Below are 17,984 nucleotides of genomic sequence, written 5' to 3'. Positions count from 1 at the left end.
CTTGAGGCACCTAGGACCTTGAGACCACAGCTCCCCACCGCGGCTTCGGCAATAGAGGCTTTGAACACCGACCACTCTGGTTCAATGTCCCCAACCTCCACAGGAATGCCCGAAAAGCTCCGCCGGAGGTGTGAGTTGAAGGCCTCCTGAACTTGGGCCTCCTCCAGACGTTCCCAGTTCACCCGAACTACACGTTTGGGCTTACCAGGTCTATCCAGAGGCTTCCCCCGCCACTCGACCCAACTCACCACCAGATGGTGATCAGTTGACAACTCCGCCCCTCTCTTTACCCGAGTGTCCAAAACATACGGCCTCAGGTCCGATGATACGATAACGAAATCGATCATGGACCTTCTGCCTAGGGTGCTCTGGTACCACGTACACTTATGAGCATCCTTATGTTTGAACATGGTGTTTGTTATGGCCAATCCATGACTAGCACAGAAGTCCAGTAACAAACCACCACTCCGGTTCAGATCAGGGGGGCCGTTCCTCCCAATCACGCCCCTCCAAGTGTCTCCATCATTGCCCACATGTGCGTTGAAGTCTCCCAGCAAGACTAAGGAGTCCCCTTCAGGAGCCCCATACAGGACTCTTTCCAGGGTCTCCAAGAAGGCCGAATACTCTGAACTGCTCAGAGTTTTCCCCCCCATAACCCGCAGGCGTAGGGAGGCGACCCTCTCGTCCACTGGGGTAAACTCCAACAACGAAGCACCTAACCGGGGACTTGTGAGTATCCCCACACCCGCCCGGCGCCTCACACCTTGAGCAACTCCGGAGAAGAATAGAGTCCAACCCCTATCCAGAAGTAAGGTTCCAGAGCCGACGCTGTGCGGTGAATGAAGGTATTCTGATTCTGAATACATCATCACTGCACCACTCTATCCTCATACTAAGTGTACATCTTTCGACCTTCAGAGATATAGAGTGAAGCAGTAATGAACCCTAAAACCCGGGCAAGACTTTTTTCATTTTACCATTCTGGTTCCTGCGTCTCACAATCAACGTTTTTTTAACTTGATTTTAGTCAAGCCTAAAATAAGGTCTCTGGTTAACACAAGCTGAAGAGATTTCCACGGTTTTTTTCTACGACATAAAATACATAAGTAAACAATGTACTTGTAAATGCCTGAAGCTTCTACGTGTTATAAAAGTGGCGTGTCCTAACAGGTCGCTGAATAAACTACCAAGCGTCATCACACCGAACTGTAGCAGCCTTTAGCTTAGCGTAGTGATGTGACGTCGTGAGACTGCGATGTGGTTTGTTTATAGCCTCAAAATAAAACACTTTAAAAATCATAAAGTGGTGTTGATATGTGAAAATGATCCTGCTGAACAAAATGTGTTGGTATCATGAACGTGCACCCCCCCCCTAACCCTAACCCGGCAACATACAGGGTCGACCTACAACAAAACGTCATACTGCACCACTCTATTCTATTAAAACCTCCATTAAACTGGCACTAGCCTGGTAGCGAGGGTCTTCAGGGTGAACAGCTACAGCCACATCCCCCAGCATGGTCTCAGGACGGGTGGTGGACACGGCCACTTCTCCATCTGAAATACAGGGACGAGGGACATTAGAATAGGACATAAAGAGACAGCACGACATGAATCAGCTGTCACTACTCACCATGGCCTTCTATGGCGTACGCAAAGGTGAGCATGGTTCCAAACTCCACCTTGTTGTCATAACCAGGGACCGACAGCAGGGTGGGGCCACGCAGATCTTTGGAGTCAACCTGACAGCAAACACACATGTTGGTTATTACATTAGGGGACTACCCAACCAAATGGGCTTTCTAAAACCTTGCAACAGGTGGAGGAAATAAGAGACATGCTTGAGAAGTGCGTCAACGTTTCATAATGATACTCCAGTGAGTGGGTTCCACTCCTGAGACCTGGGGTCATTTCCGACAATGTCATCCCCTCTCTCTCCCCCTGTCGCCACCGTATCTCTAATAAGGCGCTCTCTGGCTCCAGAAATACAGAACACATATTAAATATTATATTTGTTTTATTATGAAACTGGGCTGTCATTGAACATCTATTACTGTGCACATCAATCAATGACGATCAATATACTTTAAAGATGTATATTTTAACTGTCTATAAAATATTCTCCTTTTAATCAATGTGTGTGTATGATATAACTTTTTAAGACTTCTTTGGGCCACCGGAGCCGTTATTCAGGAGACAGGGTATGAATGGGGAGCGGGGATGACAAGCGGCAGATGGTGCAGGACCGGATGGGAACCGGGTCCTCTGCATTCATTGAGAGCCTTATTTGCTTTCCTTTTATCTGCTGGTTCCAAAGCCGCACACTGACAGGCAGGAACAGCCTGAACAACATTTGTAAAACCTGCTGTAAGGTCATCGGAGTGAAACAGTGAGACTCCTTCTGTAAGCAGCAGATTCTGCGGAAAGCAGAGAGCGTCTGAACTGATGCCATCAGGGCGTAGACATGCTCTACCTGCTCTCAAGACTAATCGCTTTGCAAAATCATTCATCCGCTCTGCACTCAAACTTTTAATGCTTGACTTGATTATTTATTGACCTATTTATTGTGATGCTACGAACTATTTATCGTGTAAATTGGAATGATGCACACCCAGGCTCCCGGTGTATCTGTGAGCTTTCTTCCTGTACGTCAAGCTGCTCACAGCCAATTGCACCTTGCGGGATTAATAAAGTTGTTGATTGATTGATTTAGCCCGAGTACAAATGTAAAGTTTTCTTCTCCATTATTTCCTGCTATCCTGTTGTAATAACTGGACATCCAGGTGAAGAGGATCACCTCGATGTCTGAGATGGCCGACTCCAGAGCACAGCTCCAGTTGACCAGAGCCTCGGAGCGGTAGATCCTCCCCGAGTCAGCCAGCCTGACGAAGGCCTCGCTCACCGCCCTGCTGAACGCCTGAGGGGGCAGAGAGGGTCAGGACAGACTGCTCAGTCACACTCTTCACATCTTCGCGCCATACATCCAATAGAATATGTCAATACACTGAAACATGCAAGGAGATACTTATTATAATTATAAACCGTACAAATGTTTGTCAATGTATATGAATGCACCGGATACTAAGTGTTAAAGCACTGCAATACACTACTGTCTTTGAACGTCTCAGCAGTCTCCTGACGCACCTTCACCTGCTGACCTGGGCTTTGCGTCAGCTTGCACAGATGAAGCACACGTTTCCAATGCAGATGTGTTGTGTACCTTCACAGCCTGCTGCAGTTAGTACAATGTACGTGTAGTAATATATCACTTTATATCATAACAAATAACAGTATTTGGTTTGAGTTGGTCTGTAAAAGTGTTTTGTAAATGATGTTGAATGATTAATATTGTGTAGTCTATGGATACTATATAGATATGTATTATTTTATTGCAGGTATGATTATATGTACTGTTAGTTTTTTTATTATATTTTTAACTCATGTTCAATTCCTAGTTTACATGCTGTTGTAACAAACATCTCCTTATCTGGGATGGACAACATGCAGTATATCTAATCCATCTTACCTACTTAATCCTTTATCTCTTAACATATGGCCCACTTGGGAGGGACGCTATGTTCAAAATGATATCAGGAACATAAGGGACAGTCACACCTGCAGCTCCTTCAGGAGGTATGATAAGTGAGTGTCCTCTTACCGGGTCCATGGTGAAGCAGGCTCTGCTCCAGTCCAGAGAGGCTCCCAGACTCCTCAGCTGCTGGTAGATCTCCTCTCCCCTCCTACACACACACACACACACACACACACACACACACACACACACACACACACACACACACACACACACACACACACACACACACACACACACACACACACACACACACACACACACACACACACACACACACACACACACACACACACACACACACACACACACACACACACACACACACACACACACCACACACACACACACACACACACACACACACACACACACACACACACACACACACACACAGCTCAGAGAAGACACCATGTTGAGACACAGGGGGGGGGGGGGGTGATGGTGAGAGGGGGGACTCACTCGTTCTTCCATTTCCACACCTCCCTCAGAAACTCCTGCCTGGTGAAGTCCTGCCTGCGCCTGCCTCCCTCCCTCAGCAGCCTCCTCTCCACCACTGTCTGACACACACACACACACACACACACACACACACACACACACACACACACACACACACACACTAGCATTAGCATTAGCATTAGCACTAAGATAACGTCTAAATACATTTTTAAAAAGACAATACAAAATCAGTATAAAACTAATCAGAACAAGCTGAAATAGAATAAGACAATATAGTTATAATATAATATAAAGGTTAGTGCAGAGTAAGATATGACTCATTTTATTATTTCATAAAGGCAGCAAGAGAAAGGAAGATACGTCCCCCTTTATTTAAAATATGGGAGAGTTGCAGCAGACCTGAGCTTTCTGGTAGTTTGCTCCAGATATGTGTAGCATAATAAGTGAATGCTGCTCCTCCATGTTTAGTTCTGACCTTTAAACTTGATGTATCCTTAAGCTCATAATAAGCTGACTTTATCGTTGTCTTAATGTGACATGTCCATTGGTCTTAGTAGTACACTGACTTTGCAATTCAGTTTGTTGTTGTAGATATGTGAATCCAGATGCAAAAGAAACCTAATTCACCATCTATTAGTGAAAAGGTAAATATTCATCATGTTTAAAAGGCTTTGAGACAAGTCATGACAGTATCGGGTCAACGTGCATGCTGCGCCCAGCGGGAGGAGTTTAGACTTCTTAGTTGGGTTGTGTTTGTTTGAAATGTGTTTTTGTTCCAGCAGCTATTGCTCAGAAGAACAAGTTGTAGCAGAGTTTCTCAAAGCTGTGGAAGCAATGGCTATTTATTTAGTTAATAGTTTGTTCAGTGGTTTTGAATGTGATGGAGCGTGGGGTACTTTTATAAAAATGGGCCCTATTTGCCCTATATAGGTTTTGTGCATGTCAATGGTCTGCAGAGGCTAAAATCCCAAAGTGACTCTCCCACCGAGAGAATATTGGCCAATCACTTAAATGCCATGTGATGTACAAAGAGAAGAAGTAGTCCTACCTGTGTGGCGATGCCTGCATGGTCACAGCCCGGGACCCACAGCACCCTGTGGCCCTGCATCCTGCGCCTGGGACACACACTCAGTCAGAACATCAACATGACACTCCACATGCTGCAGGCGTGTGAGCAGTTACCATCGGACCAGAGCGTCCTCCACAGCCACAGTCAGAGCGTGGCCCAGGTGCAGACTGCCCGTCACGTTAGGGGGAGGGATACACAGAGAGAAGGTCTGATCCACGGCGTGGGGCAGCCTCTCCTGAGGGACATCACAATATCACAAGTGAGAAACACAATCACATGGTAAGAACTGAAATGGTGATAAAGATAAATGGCATAGTATAACTGCTCAAGCCATTATGACTTCAAAGCTGGGTTGTTCCGTTTCCATATGGGTTTAGTAGGTCATGAGCTGAGTGCAGAATACAAAGCATCAAGTCAGTAATACAATATTAATAGATCATATCACTTGAAAGGAAAACCCTGATAAACAATCAAACATTGTGGTTGTTTTCTTTTGAAGATAACATTTTTTTGAAAGGTTAACAGCCGACAGAAAAGGATGAGTCCCACCGTGGGATACTGATGTTAATCATAGGAATTATTGGTATGCATAAAGGGGATCTCATTTTTTATTTTAATTTGTTCTCATTCTCATCAGGGTACAGAAAGATGAAACACATTCGACACTTAACCATCAAAGCAACCAAGAATCATTCATGTTAACAGGAAGATATACAGTGGGGCAAAAAAGTATTGAGTCAGCCACCAATTGTGCAAGTTCTCCCACTTAAAAAGATGAGAGAGGCCTGTAAATTTCATCCTAGGTATACCTCATCTATGAGAGACAGAATGGGGAAAAAAAATCCAGAAAATCACATTGTCTGATTTTTAAAGAATTTATTTGCAAATTATGGTGGAAAATAAGTATTTGGTAAATAACAAAAGTTCATCTCAATACTTTGTTATATACCCTGTGTTGGCAATGACACAGAGGTCAAACGTTTTCTGCAAGTCTTCACAAGGTTTTCACTGTTGCTGGTATTTTGGCCCATTCCTCCATGCAGATCTCCGGTAGAGCAGTGATGTTTTGGGGCTGTCGCTGGGCAACACGGACTTTCAACTCCCTCCAAAGATTTTCTATGGGGTTGAGATCTGGAGACTGGCTAGGCCACTCCAGGACCTTGAAATGCTTCTTACGAAGCCACTCCTTCGTTGCCCGGGCGGTGTGTTTGGGATCATTGTCATGCTGAAAGACCCAGCCACGTTTCATCTTCAATGCCCTTGCTGATGGAAGGAGGTTGTCACTCAAAATCTCACGATACATGGCCCCATTCATTCTTTCCTTTAGACGGATCAGTCGTCCTGGTCCCTTTGCAGACAAACAGCCCCAAAGCACGATGTTTCCACCCCCATGTTTCACAGTAGGTGTTCTTTGGATGCAACTCAGCATTCTTTCTCCTCCAAACACGTCTAGTTGAGTTTTTACCAAAAAGTTCTATTTTGGTTTCATCTGACCATATGACATTCTCCCAATCCTCTTCTGGATCATCTAAATGCTCTCTAGCAAACTTCAGACGGGCCTGGACATGTACTGGCTTAAGCAGGGGGACACGTCTGGCACTGCAGGATTTGAGTCCCTGGCGGCGTAGTGTGTTACTGATGGTAGCCTTTGTTACTTTGGTCCCAGCTCTCTGCAGGTCATGGACTCGGTCCCCCCCGTGTGGTTCTGGGATCTTTGCTCACCGTCTCTTCTTGTGATCATTTTGACCCCACAGGGTGAGATCTTGCGTGGAGCCCCAGATCGAGGGAGATTATCAGTGGTCTTGTATGTCTTCCATTTTCTAATAATTGCTCCCACAGTTGATTTCTTCACACCAAGCTGCTTACCTATTGCAGATTCAGTCTTCCCAGCCTGGTGCAGGTCTACCATTTTGTTTCTGGTGTCCTTTGACAGCTCTTTGGTCTTGGCCATAGTGGAGTTTGGAGTGTGACTGTTTGAGGTTGTGGACAGGTGTCTTTTATACTGATAACGATTTCAAACAAGTGCCATTAATACAGTTAACGAGTGAAGGACAGAGGAGGCTCTTAAAGAAGAAGTTACAGGTCTGTGAGAGCCAGACATCTTGTTTGTTTGGAGGTGACCAAATACTTATTTTACCGAGGAATTTACCAATTCATTCATTAAAAATCCTACAATGTGATTTCCTGGATTCTTTCCCCCCATTCTGTCTCTCATAGTTGAAGTGTACCTAGGATGACCATTACAGGCCTCTCTCATCTTTCTAAGTGGGAGAACTTGCACAATTGGTGGCTGACTAAATACTTTTTTGCCCCACTGTATCTATCATCTGCACACACATGTAAGAATATAACCATGTCCAGCCCAGAAACACAAGTGGTACATATTAAGGGATTGGAAATGTTCCTTCAGCCTTCAAGCCTCTGGGGGATGAGCCAGGGCTTGGTTGACTTACCTCCTTCATTGCTATACTTAAAGATATTAGTTCTAATAAACTAATACATTTGAGTGATTTAGTGTATTTTAGTGTGGTGTTGGGTTTGTTCTTTAATGCTCACATGCTGCTCTGGACTGAAGAAGCCCTCCTTCTCCCACCACTGGTACCAGCTGGACTCCACATACTCCGGACTGTAGGAGGGGGGGAGCGGCAGGCTGGTGTCTGCAGAGAACACGAACCTTTATAAAGTCTGCAGAGAGACAGGAGGCAACGTGTGCAGTGACAGGAAGTGCCTCACCTTTCTTTGTCCCCGGAGCTGTGTGAGCCGTGTACTCGATCCTCTGCTTCTCACTCCATCCCAGCACTCCGTCTTCAGCAGGCTGGAACACAAACATCACAGCTGTTCCTGAACATTGTTGAAACGCTGACAGAAGATTGCACTGCTGTATCGACACAGCATTCATATTTGCTCCATCTCTCATTTACTTAAATATAAGCACAACAAATAAATGTAGCCATCCCTGCTAATGTGACCCGTCATTGAGAAACGATTACGTTGATTTTCCAAAAGTGATATCTTTAGGAGAGTACGGCCACATTCCAACCAACCCCTACACCCTTCCTCTCCCCGCTTCCACTCCGCCTCATTAAGACCCACATTTTGTATTGTTTTTCATTTTTTGTTTTTAACAGAATTGTATTTTATTTATTTATTTTTGTGATTTTTTTCCTTTTATTATTATTATTTATTTAATTCCTGTTTTATTCAGTCCTGCATTGTTATGAAATGTTCTTTTTGATAACAGAACGATGTGTTACTGTGGTTATGACCGGGGGCAGATAGTATTGTTTTTATTTGTACCTATGTGTTTATGAAACGCTTTGAGTTACCTTTGTGTATGAAAAGTGATATATAAATAAAGATGTATATGATTTGATTAAGGGCTGATCCAAATCAACTATACAGGAGTTATTGATCCCTCCCACAGCGAGTCTGCATCGGTCCTGACCAATCAGCTGTCCTAGCTGATCATGTGCTGTTTCTAAATGTCACGGAGCACAATGTGTACCTTCATGACAGGTGTCATGTTGATGTGACCTAGAAGGTTGCATTACAAATAAAATGGTATACCTGTGTCTGGTGATAGACCAGTGTCATTCTGAGATGTGAGTTCTGCACTAATGCATCAAGTATTAAACCCAACATCACCATATGATATGATAGATCATAATCTCTAGAGTTTCTCCTTAGTGATGAACCCGCTTTGAACGGTCATAAACGAATACACAAAGCTTTCCTACCTTACTGAAAATGTCAGAACAAAATCAAAGGGGCGGGGCATCTTTAACATTTCTCTGCAACTCAGTAATCATGAGAATGTATATATATATATATATATCTTCTTCTTTTCTTTCTTTTTTAAATACTTATTTCCTACTTACACTGTGTTGACCTGACAGTATGGCCTCCTCCCGCTCCCGTCTCCGCCTCTGTTTCTGGGCCTGGAGCCGAGAGGACAGTGGTGGAGATGAGGTAGAGGATGGAGGTTTGGGGAGGGTTCCTGAACACAGCCTGGCTGCTCCTCGGCCCCCCAGCCGAGCAGTCAAGACACGACCTGCCCTCCACATCCTCAGGAACACACACACAACCACACACATGGCATGTTAATTCAGAGAACCTTGCTAATACATTATTTTAATTTGAAATAATTGTATCTGCGATGACAGTTAGTATTTAAACAGGCTTTAGGTTGACTTACTGTGCCATCAACGACCTTCTAACTGAGCCACTTCGTCATTGTAAGCCCGATAAAGTGCATTTATATTGTGTTGCTGACTAGATATACAATTTAAATGATTGTATAATCTCGTATAATAATTGTCATTTCATATCACTTAGTTTTAATATTCTTTTCCCATTATTCTCAGCATGTGGATGCTGTTTGTTGACGGACTGTTAAACTTCACGGTGCACCCGGAAGTGACCGCTGTCCGTCTGTAAATATCTTCCCCACAACACTACTAATGCACGGAGCATCCTGTTTACTTACAAAATAAAATGTCCTTTTTGTATAATGTTCACCAAGTAATGCAATATTAATGTTTTCAATGCTGGTTCATTGAATATAAACTATTATGACATAACAAAGTGATTTGGGCTGATTTTTGTGACTCCATAATTGTATAGCAGATGATGGTTTTGACCTGAAAACATTCAACTTCCGGTTAGAGTCTGACTACAGCTCCTGCAGTTTGACTGTTGTTAGCAACATCTCAGCATACTGTTGAACGCCTCATAATCTTCTGGTCAACAAGCTTAATTCACTTCGGGATTTTAAAAACCACGGTGTGCTATTGTAGCCGTTAACGTCACGTTACAGACGCTGTCTATCACTGACGGTCCACTTTGGCTCCTGGTATTTTATAGCTAGCCAACGGTAGCGTTCGCAGAGCAGCTCCAGGGATGGCGGAGGTGCCCGGGACTTCGAGTGAGACGATAACGGAGACTGTTCAGAGCACACCGCCGCCGCCCCAGCAGGTACCGAGAACTCTGCTAGCTAACAGTGGCTAGCAGCTAGCTCTGTTTGAAGCTATACCAGGCCCTCTCCTTCTCTGTGTCATGCCTGCTTGTCTGCCTGATGAAGCTACCAGGCCTAATGTGGCCATTACGCTATCTCCTGTAAAATGACAGGACAGTGAGCGGGAATCCTGGTTTGTGCAGGTTGTTCTCATGTCTGCATTAACAGTGGATCTCTCTCTGGAGCTTGTTCAGGATGGACTCTGAACCGAGTCACACCTCGGACTGGTCTCAGGTCTGACGGTACAGACAGAAACACACTAACATCAGCAATATCACCAATATATCACATTCAGACCTGAGGCATGTATCTGGTGTACTATATTAGTATAAAGTGTATACATATATGTGCCCAGACGAACACTCATGCAGATGTCAGTTGTTACTGGATGGTCTTTGGTCCTTAGTTACAATGACTGGAGATTGTATAGCCTCATCTTATAATTCTGTTTAAGATAAGAAGAAGATGACATACAAGACAAGTGTTCAGTTCAAAGTTAAAATTGTACTCTGTTACACATATCACAGTCGAAAGGCAAACAGGACTTAGCAGTGTACAATTGGTAAATTATTTTGGTCATGGTTTATTTGAATTAATTGTACTCAAACACATACCTATAAATAGTACAACCAGAGAAACTGATAATGCTGCAGCGGTCTTTTTCCAGAGCTGTATGTAGAAATCATGACTGTGCTTCGGCCTGGGTCTTTTTCTCCAGATTGGTCTGTGCGCCTTAGTGCCAATGAGTGGAGATTGTATGGCCTCAGCTTCTAATGATATTTTAGATAAGAAAAAGGTGACACACTTGGGAGAAATTTTCAGTTCATATTTTACTCTATTGATACACATTTGACAGTCCTATACAGAGAAGGCCCGTAAAACGCACATGCCCAAAGGGTCAGAGTGAAGGGTCAGAGTGAAGGGGCCGCCCTGGATCAGTCGGGGGTCTGGTGTCAGGGCATAGAGTTTCTCCAACTTTGGTCCAAAAGTTGTTTTTAGCTCTTTCCACTTCCAGCGGGTCGACTCCCCCCTCTCAAACCCAGGTCCACAGGTAATGGTTTTCTAAGTTTTGCGTTGGACCTGAAAATCACATGACTTGGAATGTTCAGTTGTTCTGAAACTGTAGAGGTCAGAGATCCAGCAGCAGATGCTGATCATCTTAATGAAACAAGATGACACACACCACACACACACACACACACACACACACACACACACACACACACACACACACACACACACACACACACACACACACACACACACACACACACACAGAACAACACAAACTAACTATGCTGTTGTGCAATGACTCTGCTCATGGGCAATATACAGATATTCATGTTTTAGAAGTGAATATTGTCCCTGTCTGCCAGCTGCTACGTCCTCAGTCAAGTGTGTAACAACACTGCTGTGGAGTAACACTGCTTATATTTCACTTTGTTAGTTCGGAGCTGGTTGGCCGTTAGGAACCAGTTGGTTTTCCACCGTCATGACATCACTGTTTACGCCGCTATAAGCACACCTGTCATCTGTTTCCAGGAGGGACGCAGCCTGACGATCAAGCTGAGGAAGAGGAAGACGGAGAAGAAGGTGGAGTGGTCCAGTGACACCGTCGACAACGAGCACCTAGGAAGAAGGTCCTCCAAATGTGAGTCCTGCTGATCAGCACGGACTGAGATGGAGATAATTGTGTCTTAAAAACTGCTACCAAGTGTCTAAATTAGACCGCTACACGCCATCACACCCAGCATTAGCCGCCTTTAGCTTAGCGGTGGTGAGGTCATGTAGTTCCTTTATAGCCTCATGCTAGCTTTTTACTTCTGGTGATTGCATTTGTTCTTAAAAAGATCCTTAATATGTAGGCATCATCCTGCTGAACAAAATGTGTGAGTATTATAAATGTATGTTTGCCAAAAGGCCCGGAATGGAAAAATCCCAATGAAGTTACAGTAAACTCTTAGACACTCGCTTAGAGCCTGTATAGTACAACATGCATAAAGGAGCTACACAGTGTAGCGAGGGGCAACGGAGGTACAATGATGACATGGTCTGTGAAGATATCTCCTCACTTTGTGCTCTCATTGCAATTCATATCAGACTCAGACGTGTTTCCCTCACGTGCACACACACGTGTTAACGTGTTTAAACCTCCTGCTGCTGCTGCTCTGCTGGATCATCAAAGTGCTACGAGCTATTTTTACCCCACGCTCCATTTAGTTTCTATTTGGGATGGGAAGTGTTGCTGTGATATGATGATCTCACTGTGTGTGTGTGTGTGTGTGTGTGTGTGTGTGTGTGTGTGTGTGTGTGTGTGTGTGTGTGTGTGTGTGTGTGTGTGTGTGTGTGTGTGTGTGTGTGTGTGTGTGTGTGTGTGTGTGTGTGTGTGTGTGTGTGTGTGTGTGTGTGTGTGTGTGTGTGTGTGTGTGTGTGTGTGTGTGTGTGTGTGTGTGTGTGTGTGTGTGTGTGTGTGTGTGTGTGTGTGTGTGTGTGTGTGTGTGTGTGTGTGTGTGTGTGTGTGTGTGTGGCAGGCTGCTGTATCTACGAGAAGCCTCGACAGTTTGGAGAGTCGTCCTCCGAGAGCGAGGGAGAGGACGATGATGAAGGCTGCGGCAGCGCTCACTGCATCCTGGGCCACGGCAGGAGAGATAATGGACAGACGGCGGGTGGGGGGGCCACGGCGCCCCCAAACTCTGGGGGGTCACACAGCCACTAGTGTGGGGGTCTCGCCACGACAATGACACGTACAAACTGCACTCTTTTTTTTAGTTTAGTCCATCACTGAGCTGAGGAGGAGGAGGAGGAGGAGGAGGAGGAGGAGGAGGAGGAGGAGGAGGCAGCACAGACACGGGGGTACTGGGTCAGCATAGGTACACAGCCTGCTCTGAAACAGATGCATGCACAGTCCACTGACATGCATCACGTGGACTAGGTAAAGTGTTACGGAGTCGTGCTGTGATGGCACTAGATTGAAAAGGCCAGTCTTTCTGCATGTGTTAGTTCCTGTACTGCAGGTCACTCGGTGTCTGGCTGCTGAGCATTTTCCAAAGCATGTCGCGTTCCTGATTTCCATTGATATCCATTTCCTTAACTCTGCTGACAATCCCCCCCGAGGTGTGATCCGTCAGAGGGACGCCATGTTGTCTCCGTCAGAGTGCAGCGCTGCAACTGCCCTTTTTTTCTTCATTTGCTGAATATCTTCTTCATTATTTGAGCAGTAATATTTGTATATAGATGTGGGAAGATGTCTCTCACTCTCCACGACTCAAGGTGACGAACATTATTAAATATGCAGCTTGTATGATAAAGAAAACACACTTGTTCCTTACGCACTGCAGAGAGCAGGGACTGAACATATGGAAATGTTTGCTGATTTATTTTATCTGCTGATAAGTTCATTAAGAAATGTACGTAAGAGGATCATGGCCACATCCTAACATAAGATAATATTTGGGCCAAAAGCTTTTTTTTTTTTGATTTTTTTTCTCAGAATTCTGAGATAAGTCATCATTAAAATGTGTTTTTAACTTTGGCCACGTCAGAAAAAAGTCTAAATTTGAGAATTTTTTAACAATTCCACATGTTTTTACTTTGGGTCACATCCCAAAAGAGTTTCCTCAGGTGGCTCTATCCTCTCCGCAGGAATCACTTCAGCTCCATTGACCATTTTTCTTTCTTAATTAATTAATTTATCATTTAGTAAGAATGCAGGGTAATGTTTTAGACATTTTCTTAATGAAATGGCGTGTTTATTCCAGAAACATTTGACAACAACATTGCTTCATAATTGTATATGTAATCACCGCCCAACGTTAACTTCCAGCGATAAAGAAAACCAGCCTTCACAGAAGTGATGCGTGTTCTGCACAGAGCTTTGGAAAATGGTCGGCAGTTCTGTAAACAATATTTGATTGCCAAAGTAAACTGAGATATGTAAAAAAGAAAAGCACGATGGACATATTGTGTGTGGCGTGAAGTGCATCATTGAAATGCTCCTGTACAGCTGATAATGTGCTGACTCGGCTTTAAGCATGGCAGCCACTGTAACCCTTTAACATCGTTTGAGCTCCAGTGCAACACAATGCCACCGCTTGTCACAAAGTCTCATACTGCCCATTAAAGAGTTCTCTGTAATTCTTTGGGAAATGTTCCTCAGCAGGAGGTGTTTGTAATTTGTCGTGAAGAAGCTGAAACGTATAAACGCTCTGATTCTGATGCAGAGGTTAGAAACAGAAGCTCTGGCCCCAGCTGCCTGTCTGAGCGGGGTCCCAGTGTGTTCTCCTTTCCACAGCACATGTTGGTTTCATCCTATTATGCAGTCACTAACAGCTCAGTCACTGTGTGCTGTTTCTGATTGGAAGATGGATTGTGCCGGTTGTTAAAAGAACACATTGCACAAGACTGATGACATATTACTCCGTTGGCTTCAGCACCATCACCGTTCACGATCACTTCAATGCTTTCACTCAACACTGGGGTTCTCACTTCTTCCAACCCGATTGCTTAGAAGATGCTTTACAGTAATGACTAAATGTAAGATATAAAACAAGTTAAAGTAATTCCAACACATTGCATCAAGGTCAAACAGGAGATTTAATTACAATCCTTAAAGTGCCTTCAGCACCTCTTCATTATTTCAAACATGAATTGTTTAATTTCACAGTTAGAATGTCAGACTGGCCAATCAGCATTTAGTTATAATATTGATGTTTTATGAAACTTTTTTAAACCACAGATATCCCTATGAACCGTGACATGGAGCATAGTTCAGAAGTGATGGAGCTGAGGTACAACACACAATTGAAAATATCCATATCTAGTCAAATCCTGATATCGTCTTATATTGTAAAAGATTGTCTTTAGTTTAAAGGCTGCGTGACAGTAGTTGTTTCATTGGTTATCACTCAGTCTGTATTTCCTCTTGACGGATGACTATTCGTCAGAAGTCTCATCCTGCTGATAAAATGAGCACCGGTCTGAACAACATGGCTGCCGAATGAAAACATGAAGAATATAGTGACTCATCGCCCACCTATTAGTTTGCTGTTCTCATGACGTCTGATCGACCAATACATCCTGGCCTGTGTTGGGAGGTGACTTGATCTGGCTAACATCGTGTAAACCCGGATCACTCAAACTGCACGTCGAGGACTTCCAGTTGTGTCAAATGTAAACTAAAATCACGTGGTAGCTTTTGCAGAGCTCGAATCATCCGTTTTCTGTAATGAGACCTCAGCGAGTGATTGTATTTTTTACATTTATACTTTTTTCTCTGGTTTTCATTTGCTTGATTGATTTTTAGATAAATCCACTGGACAATCTTAGAAACTATGACATGTTGGCGTATGGAAACGTGTTTTTAGAGCTTAGACAAACTCAACCGTCCTGAGTTGTGAATAACATCGTTCATTTGTATGAATGGACAAATAATGAGTTCCTTTTCAAAGCAGCCATAAGCACCCTTTAGATCCAGCTCCTCCGTGGTCTCTGAGCTCTGATGCAGGCTCCATCTTCATCTTCATCGTGGTCCTGGTTCAGATATGTGACAGTATGAGTTCCACCCTGCCGCCTCTCCTCTGTCTTAACACATTGTTACATATGTACATTGTTCTTGTTCTGGTAATGCACCTTCTGTATATACTATGATCATAATGAGAGCAGATTTCATGTGAAATAAAGTCTTAATCTGTCATTCAGCTGGCTCATGTGTGGTGTATACAGGGTTGGGAGGGTTGCCTGTAAAGAAACTGTCATCAGTAACCTAATCTGACTATCAGAATATAAAAGTAATGTAACCTGATTACTTTCCATTCATGTTGGAATACCTCAATATCAAGCACAATGCATATAAATATCAATAAGATGTTTTTACTTGTGCATTATGTAAAACAACAAATCAACGTGACCTTAGAAAAGAAGAAACCAAGATATTTAGGATCAGAAATGATTTTAATTGTAGGAAAAGCTTCCTTTCACAAAGCAGATTCAGGCAGTAGTCAATACACCAACACTGAGCAGAAATACAATCCGATCCTTTTACAACAAACACAACTGTTCAGCTCGCGACTGAATACGGAGACGACAGGTTGGGACGTTGGCGGGAGTTCAACGTAAAGCCAGCCCACACTTTAGTGATGTCGTCATGGATCAGCTCCGTTGTACCCCCGTTTTTAGAGATGACACTTTGTGAGTCTCCTTACACACCGGGGACATGTATGTATAAAAGACATCAAAAAGTGCCTTTTGCATAATAGGTGACCTTTAAAGTGTGTAAAAGAGTGTAGGAGATAAATACAATCAGACAGTTTAATAAAGGGAATATTTATTGAGCCTCAGTGTAGCGTAGTACAGTTAGTTCAATGACAGCACAGATATGCAGTGGTCCAGCAGTCAGTGTGTCCGCTGCTCTTATCAAAATAGCTTTCCTCACCATATTAGGCAAGGCAAGTTTATTCATATAGCACTTTTCAACACAAGTCAATTCAAAGTGCTTTACAAAAAACGAAAGACATTAAGAAAATGGCATTTAAAATCAGTCATTAAAAATAAAAGCTAATAAAATAAACATAAAAAGAAAAAATACATGGATAAAAGTTACAGTGCAGTCTAAGATATGAATAGTTCAATTAAAAGCAGCGACAAAAAGAAAAGTCTTCAGCCTGGATTTCAAAGTAGTCAGAGTTGCAGCGGACCTGCAGGTTTCTGGGAGTTTGTTCCAGATATTTGGAGCATAATAACTGAACGCTGCTTCTCCATGTTTAGTTCTGACTCTGGGGACAGAAAGCTGACCAGTCCCTGAAGACCTGAGAGATCTGGATGGTTCATAATTTAGCAGGAGGTAAGAAATGTATTTTGGGCCTAAACCATTCAGTGCTTTATAAACCAGCAGCAGTATTTTGAAATCTATTCTTTGACACACAGGAAGCCAGTGTAAAGACTTCAGAACAGGAGTGATGTGATCCACTTTCTTAGTGTTAGTGAGGACTCGAGCAGCGGCGTTCTGAATCAGCTGCAGCTTCCTAATAGATTTTTTAGTGAGACCTGTGATGACACCATTGCAGTAGTCCAGTCTACTGAAGATAAAAGCATGGACACGTTTCTCCAGATCCTGCTGTGACATTAGTCTTTTAATCCTAGATATGTTCTTTAGGTGATAGTAGGCTGATTTAGTAACTGTTTTAATGTGACTGTTGAAACTCAGGTCAGAGTCCATGACTACATTAGATTTCTGGCTTTATCTGTTGTTTGAACATTGCAGACTGAAGCTCAGCGCTAACTTTTATATGTTCTGCCTTGGCTCCAAAAACCATTACCTCAGTTTTATCTTTGTTTAATTGGAGAAAGTTCTGACACATCCAGTCATTGATGTGTTCAATGCACTTACTCAGTGTTTGAATTGGAGCATAGTCTCCTGGTGAAATTGTTACGTAAATTTGTGTGTCATCCGCATAGCTATGGTAACTTATTTTGTTGTTTTTCATTATCTGAGCCAGTGGTAGCATGTAGACGTTAAAGAGAAGAGGCCCCAAGATGGAGCCTTGAGGAACCCCACGTCATATTTGTCAACTCAGATGTGTATTTACCTACAGAAACAAAGTTGTTTCTGTCCTTAAGGTAGGATTCAAACCAATTTAGAACTGTTTCCGAAAGTCCCACCCAGTTTTCCAGTTGGTCTAGTAATATGCTGTGGTCAACAGTGTCAAACGCAGCACTGAGATCTAATAATACTAACACTGAAGTTCTGCCACTGTCTGTGTTTAAGTGGATGTCATTAAAGACCTTTACAAGAGCAGTCTCAGTGCTGTGGTTTGGACGAAAGCCTGACTGGAACACTGCAATATGTGATG

General features: G+C 43.4%; 2 protein-coding genes across 2 annotated transcripts; one reads left to right on the top strand and one right to left on the bottom strand.

The window, feature by feature from the left end:
* Window positions 1-1,432: 1,432 nt before the first annotated feature.
* vars2 (valyl-tRNA synthetase 2, mitochondrial) lies at window positions 1,433-9,538 on the bottom strand. The gene is made up of 11 exons (XM_034094963.1): window positions 9,319-9,538; window positions 9,002-9,188; window positions 7,857-7,938; window positions 7,680-7,780; window positions 5,237-5,358; window positions 5,103-5,169; window positions 4,055-4,152; window positions 3,659-3,740; window positions 2,798-2,917; window positions 1,634-1,742; window positions 1,433-1,557 (listed from the first exon to the last, which is right to left on the bottom strand). Exons 1-11 carry the CDS (start codon window positions 9,324-9,326, stop codon window positions 1,433-1,435), a joined length of 1,101 nt encoding a protein of 366 aa, XP_033950854.1. The 5' UTR covers window positions 9,327-9,538.
* Window positions 9,539-9,795: 257 nt separating this feature from the next.
* Window positions 9,796-12,935, top strand: ppp1r11 (protein phosphatase 1, regulatory (inhibitor) subunit 11). The gene is made up of 3 exons (XM_034094402.2): window positions 9,796-10,097; window positions 11,680-11,788; window positions 12,669-12,935. The coding sequence occupies exons 1-3, from the start codon at window positions 10,023-10,025 to the stop codon at window positions 12,851-12,853; spliced, it is 369 nt and encodes a 122-aa protein (XP_033950293.1). The 5' UTR covers window positions 9,796-10,022; the 3' UTR covers window positions 12,854-12,935.
* The last annotated feature ends 5,049 nt before the right edge of the window (window positions 12,936-17,984 follow it).

The sequence above is a fragment of the Pseudochaenichthys georgianus genome, chromosome 11 (assembly GCF_902827115.2).
Source record: "Pseudochaenichthys georgianus chromosome 11, fPseGeo1.2, whole genome shotgun sequence".
NCBI classification, from domain to species: Eukaryota; Metazoa; Chordata; class Actinopteri; order Perciformes; family Channichthyidae; genus Pseudochaenichthys; species Pseudochaenichthys georgianus.
Note: the sequence above shows the minus strand (reverse complement) of the source record. Positions and strands in the feature narration are given on the sequence as shown.